Below are 6,420 nucleotides of genomic sequence, written 5' to 3' on the forward strand. Positions count from 1 at the left end.
TATCCACCAATCCTTCGTGGATCCCAAATTCATCAACTCAGAGGCCCAAGTGACAATTTACCCATTCATGTCAAAATCTGTAAACTTGCCTACAGCTGAACTGCCTGTCCAGTACAAGGGCTGGTCAGGAATGTGGACTTTTGCAGTCTATGACAATTATCCCATCGCCATGCTACTGGGGGAAGACTTGGCCAACCAGGTGAAGTGGGCCAAGAGGGTGGGAATGGTTACACATAGCCAAGCCAGGCAAGCTTGTAGACCCATCCCTGTTCCTGAGCCGTCCACAAGGGCCCTGTCTGTGTTACCAGAGACCCAGACCTAGATAAGGCTCTGAGGGCACGTGTCAGGCCTGGTCGACACCAAAAATTAGGTTGACATAGCAACATCACTCAGGGCTGTGAAAAATGTTGTGCCCTGTGAAACAGAGCTAGGTCAACTTAACCCCTCTGTAGAGGCAGCTAGACAGAAGACTTATTTGTCACCCTAGCTACTGCCTTGTGGAGAGGTGAATTACCTACACTGACAGGAAAAGTCTTTCAGTCAATGTAGGAAGCAACTACACTATGGCAGTACAGTGGCAAAGCTGCAGTGCCAGAGCTGTGCCACTCCAGTGCAATGCACTGTAGGCAACTAAGTGCTTGGCCTGGTTCTGGGTTTAAGACAGCTGCCTGCAGAGTCCCACATCCCTTGGAAGGTTGGCAGACACAGCAGCTGGGAACGGTGATTAGTCACTACCCAGACCCAAGGGTATAGAAGCATGTGGGATCCAGCGATTGGGTCTGTTCACAACAGACTGGTGTCAGTCCAGAAGGAGGGATTGGTCCAGGTTGTGATAAAAAGCTCAGATGATTTTTTTTTTCTCCTGTTTTATGATCTTATCAAAGGGTCTGATTCAACACCCATTGATGTGATTGGAAAGACTGCTTTTGGCTTACGATCAGGCTGTAAAGTTTTCAGATTTGTGACAAACTCTTTTTGATTCCCTTGGCTGAGGTATCCTTTCCCCCAGACATAGGGATGAACCATGTCTTGATTCTTTATTCCAGCAGGTGATGGGATCATGAGTGAAAACGAGGAGGAGAATCCACAGCAGGAGAGTTTTCAGACAGAGGAGCCAAGTGTAGCATTGTCAGAAAAATCCAGAAGGAAAGATTCCCAGAGCCCTGACTGGGAAGAGGACTGTGGGGATGAGTGGGGGACAGAAAATCAGGAGAGAAATCTTCCAGGAAAGAAATTGGATGAATCTCCTCCCCGAGAGAAAGGTTTCAGGAAACTCAAAGACATCATTGCCCAGCAGAGGCCCCACACTGGAGAGAAACCTCATAAATGTTCTCACTGTGGGAAGAGCTTTAGTCGGAGATCAAACCTCATTCAGCATCAGAGGATCCACACAGGCCAGAGACCTTACGAGTGTCCCGAGTGTGGGAAAACCTTCAGCCTGCGCTCGACGCTTACAAGACATCAGCGAACCCACCTGCAGGAGAAGCCCTATAAATGCACTGAGTGTGGGAAGAGCTTCCGCCAGAGCTCAGACCTGATTGCCCACCAGCGAGTGCACACAGGAGAGACACCATACCGGTGTGCCGTGTGTGGGAAGAGCTTTGGGCGGAGCTCCAACCTGAGCCAACACCAGACCACGCACATGGAGGAGAGACCCTATCAATGTGCCGACTGCCTGAAGAGTTTCCGGAGCAGTTCGGCCTTGGTTCAGCACCAGAGGAGCCACATGGGAGAGAAACCCTATAAGTGCTCTGAATGCAGGAGTCGCTTCCTGCAGAGCTCGGACCTCATCAAACACCAGAGGATCCACACCGGGGAGAGGCCCTACCAGTGCCCTGCCTGTGGGAAATGCTTCAGCCAGAGCTCCTCACTCACTGAGCACCAGAGGACCCACACCGGAGAGCGACCCTACCATTGCACCGAGTGCGGGAAACGTTTCTGCCAGAGCTCCACACTCATCCAGCACCAGAGGATTCACACGGGGGAGAAGCCCTACAGATGCACTGAGTGTGGGAAGAGCTTCTGCCGGAGCTCCAACCTGAATCAGCACCTGACAATCCACGTGATAAAGAAACCTCATGGGTGCACTGATTGTGGGAGGGGCTTCAGTCAGCTCACTAACCTTATTATACACCAGAGAATCCACTATGGAGAGATACCCTAGGACTGTATCAGAGGGGTAGCCATGTTAGTCTGGATCTGTAAAAGCAGCAGAGAATCCTGTGGCTCCTTATAGACTAACAGACGTTTTGGAGCATGAGCTTTCGTGGGTGAATACCCACTTCGTCAGATGCATGTAGTGGAAATTTCCAGGGGCAGGTATATATATGCTAGCAAGCAAGCTAGAGATAACGAGGTTAGTTCAATCAGGGAGGATGAGGCCCTGTTCTAGCAGCTGAGGTGTGAAAAGGACAGTGGTTCTCAAACTTTTGTATTGGTGACCCCTTTCATACAGCAAGCATCTGAGTGTGACCCCTCACCCCCCCAGATTAAAAACATTTTTAAAATATTTAATACTATTATAAATGCTGGAGGTGAAGCGGGGTTTGGGGGTGAAGGTGACAGCTCATGACCCCCCATGTAATAATCTCGTGACCCCCTGAGGGGTCATGACCCCCAGTTTGAGAATCCCTGCCCTAGGAGCTGTGGGGACAGCTTCATGGACCTACCAGCACCAGAAAATACATTCCACACAGAAAGCTTTGCTGGCTGTCTTCCCTTGATAGTGGCCTACTCCGGGAGGTTCAGTTCAGGGAGTGATTAGGGATATCTTCCTCCACCTTCAAGACAGCCTTGCAGCGAATTATCTGTTTTATTTTGTTGCTTTTGCCCCACCCACTGCAGAGTGAAACTGATCAAGATCATACCGGTTTCATTCTGCTGCTGTACAGTTGGGATCTGCAGAGAGGGGTAGCTGGAGAAAAATGACAGGGGGAGTCAGACACACAGAAGCAAGAAGAAGGTAATGTTGCTCAGGGCTGTTCCGGAGACTATCTTTATCTACAGCTCTCATGTAATATATAATGTACCTTCTAGGGCAGGTATCGATAGATACACGCAGCCAGGGTATATTGGCTTCACATGTTCGGAACTACTGCAAAGCAGTGACTTCTCACGTCCTATGGGGTGGACATCAACACACCAAGACGGTCAAACTGGGTTGGGAGAACACAGTGTCTAGTGCTTGGATCCTTCAGGGAGAAGACAAACACTGCAGGGTTCACATGAAGTACAAGCCACTAGTGAGGTAATGGGATTGTGTGAAGTCCATAAACTGGGGCCGTTGTCAGGTATCTAATTCTATTTTAGACATGCGTTCCATGAAGAGGCCAGAAAGTCCTCAGGTACTCAGCAGAATATGAGGCGCTGTTGTGGCCACTGCATGTGATCTAAACACAGTCTTCCCCCTCCCACAACCCAGTCTTCATGATAGTAACAAATATGCATTCAGCAATGTTAATGAGCAGCAAAGGTGGATTAAGATATATTGGGGCCTGGGCAAAAAGAATGTTTGCCTCCCCCACCCCTGTCATGGGGCCACCCCCTTCTCCTCCCCTTCCCCGCCAAAGCCCCACTCCCATGCCTGGCCAGAAGCCAGTCCATGGTAAGAGCTGCCCAGGGAGCCCGGGACAGTGTGGGGAGCCCGGTGTGGTGCACCCCGGGGGGAGGGGACAAGAGCTGGGGGCTGATCTCGGGCACCTCGGCTCCCTGCCCAAGGCAGGTGCAGGGTCCGAGGCTCCCCAGAGCTGCCCAGGCTCCCTGGGCAGCTCTTACCACAGCCTAGGGCAGTGGTCAGCTCTGCTCTGGCCCTGCCCCAGCGCTGCCCCCAGCCCCAGCTGTGGTTCTGCTCCCAGCTGCACTCCCATTCACAGCCCCTGACTGCGGGCCCCAGCCCAGCTCCTGGCCCTGGCTCCCAGGATGGGGCACAGACTACGTAAGCGGGGGCGGGGGGGGGGGCGTAACTGAAAAAGTTTGGGGACCCCTGGCCTAGGGTGATCATACATCCCCTTTGGGCCCCAGATGTCCTGATGTTTTTGGCAAAACTGGGTATTTTGCTCTTGTCAACTGATCACCAGCTGGCAAGAGCAAACAGTACAAATGCCCAGTTTTGCCACAAAGGAGTTTTGGGGGGGGGTGGAGCGGTGGGGCTCGGCAGGGGTCGGAGCAACGGGGCTGGGCCAGGCCTGCATGGGGGAGGAAGGGAGGACGACCAGCTCTGCACGGAGGGAGAGGGGCTTGGGTGAGCTCCATGCTGTGTGGGGGGTGAGGGAAAGGGAGAAGAGGCTCAGAGCAGTTCCATGCCACATAGTGGGAGGCCCTCAGGGGCCTTGATCCAGTGCTGTGCAGTGGCCCTCAGTCTAGCGCTGCATGGGGCAGGGAGGGGGACCATCAATTGTGTGCCACGGTGCATGGGGGCTGTGGGGGGGCTTGGTCTGGTGCGGGGGCACTCAGGCCAGTTCAGCATGGGTTTGGGCTAGCAGCGCTCAGCCAGCTCTGCCTGGGGGCGGAGGGAATTGGTCACCACCCTTCCACAGACTTCCTGCTGTGCTGGAGATAGGGCCTCAGGGGGAAGAGGAGGAGTGGGGAGTGGGAGAGAGGAGGAGCAGAAGGCAGGGCTAGAGTTCCAGCCACTGTAAATTGATCGGGCCTCCAGGGCATGGATAGAGCCCTGTGCAGATACATGCCCTGCCCCCATCCCTTCCACTCAGCTGTCTGCGTCTCCTGTCTGGGGGTGTGTGCCCACTTGAACACACAAGTGTGACCAGGGACAGCTGCCTGCCCCAGTGAGTGGGGATGGGGGCAGTACAGCCGTGCCAGAGGAGCTGTCAGCACGGGATGCTGGTTCCTGGGAACGGCAGCCCCAGGTTCTGCTCCTTTCATTGCTGTGGTTCCCGGGAAAGCCCTGCAGTTCCACGGATACTGATTTATATTCACAGATATCCACATCCATGGATATAGATTTGTCTCTGTGCAGGGATTTATTGACAGGCCATCTCCAAAGCACCCTGTACCGTCTCAAGTTGAGAAAATAAAGTAGCAACAATGGCAGAGTTAGACCATGTGCCACTGAATAACTTTGTAGTAAAAGACATTGTGCAGCAATACCCAAGGAATCTCTGTGTAATGATCTGCTAGGAATGCCCTTCACATGGCCCAAAAGGAATATATGGCCTGATTCTCCACTGCCTTGTATCTTGTGTCATCATTTACATCTGTTTAGAGTGGGTGTAAAATGTTACCAGTCTGACTTGGCTGGTTTTACACTCAGCGCAGAGATAAGTGGTTACACAAGGTACAAAGTCAGGTCCATTATTTCCCTGGTAGATGGGGGACATGGTACATTATTCTTGAGCAAGCTATAAAAAGGGGAGGCAAAGGCAGTCTTGACACAATTGGGTGCTACAGGAAATGGACCCTGTGGTGACACTGAGCAGAGATGCTGTAGACCACAACCCAAAGTGTGTGCAGCCCTGGTGGGTCTGCACAAAGATGTGTGCTTAGTAAATCCTAAACATGGAGCCATATTTGGTGCAAGTGTAATTCATGGTAAACTGATAATAGGAGGGGGCTATAGAGTTTGTAACATTTCATAGATTATGAGGGTTGGAAGGGACCTCAGGAGGTCATCTAGTCCAACCCCCTGCTCAAAGCAGGACCAGTCCCCAGACAGATCTTTACCCCAGTTCCCTAAGTGGCCCCCTCAAGGATTGAGCTCACAACCCTGTGTTTAACAGGCCAATGCACAAACCACTGAGCTATCCTATGCCTCCTTTGAGCTATTCCTCCCCTTGTTTGTTACTGTTTAAGATAACTAGAATCTTAATATTAATTGAAGTCTAGAGATCCTGCATTGGCATGAACATTCCCTCAGAGCTTGCTGATCCCGAGAACACTGAAACGTATATAGCAACTCATTTATATGGTTCCATATTGTTGGTTTTGTACATAATTGCTTGTACTTAATACAATCTGTTCATGCTTGCACCTTTGTATGTAACTATGAAGGCAGATTCCTCTTTTCAAAACTGCACTTGATTGTTGTTAAATACTGTTCTTTGCAACATTTAAAGTTATGCAATAAAAGTAAACACATTGTTTCCCATGGGTTGCATTATGCTTTTTATTGCAAAACTGCAATAGATGTTTAGCAGTGGGAAGTTTTTCCAGGGCCTCTAATCTGTTTCTATATTACACATACAAAAATACATTAAAAGAACAAAAGATTGCAACATAAGCCACTCAAAAAGTGATCCGAGTAATTATAGGCCTGTTAGTTTAACATCTGTAGTGTGCAAGGTCTTGGAAAATTTTTTGAAGGAGAAAGTAGTTAAGGACATTGAGGTCAATGGTAATTGGGACAAAATATAACATGGTTTTACAAAAGGTAGATCGTGCCAAACCAACCTGATCTTCTTCTTT

General features: G+C 50.6%; 1 protein-coding gene across 2 annotated transcripts in view; it reads left to right on the forward strand.

Annotated features, from left to right (window-relative positions):
- The window catches only part of LOC116823812 (uncharacterized), a 12,100-nt gene extending 9,615 nt beyond the window's left edge, over window positions 1–2,485 (forward strand). The window contains exon 3 of one of the 2 annotated variants that reach the window (XM_032778667.2): window positions 1,047–2,485. In XM_032778667.2, coding sequence (XP_032634558.1) covers window positions 1,047–2,164 — 1,118 coding nt within the window. In that variant the 3' untranslated portion in view covers window positions 2,165–2,485. The remainder of the gene's footprint in view (window positions 1–1,046) is intronic. The other variant, XM_032778668.2, reaches the window with a different exon arrangement.
- Window positions 2,486–6,420: the final 3,935 nt, after the last annotated feature.

Source organism: Chelonoidis abingdonii, chromosome 1, assembly GCF_003597395.2.
Source record: "Chelonoidis abingdonii isolate Lonesome George chromosome 1, CheloAbing_2.0, whole genome shotgun sequence".
NCBI lineage: Eukaryota > Metazoa > Chordata > Testudines > Testudinidae > Chelonoidis > Chelonoidis abingdonii.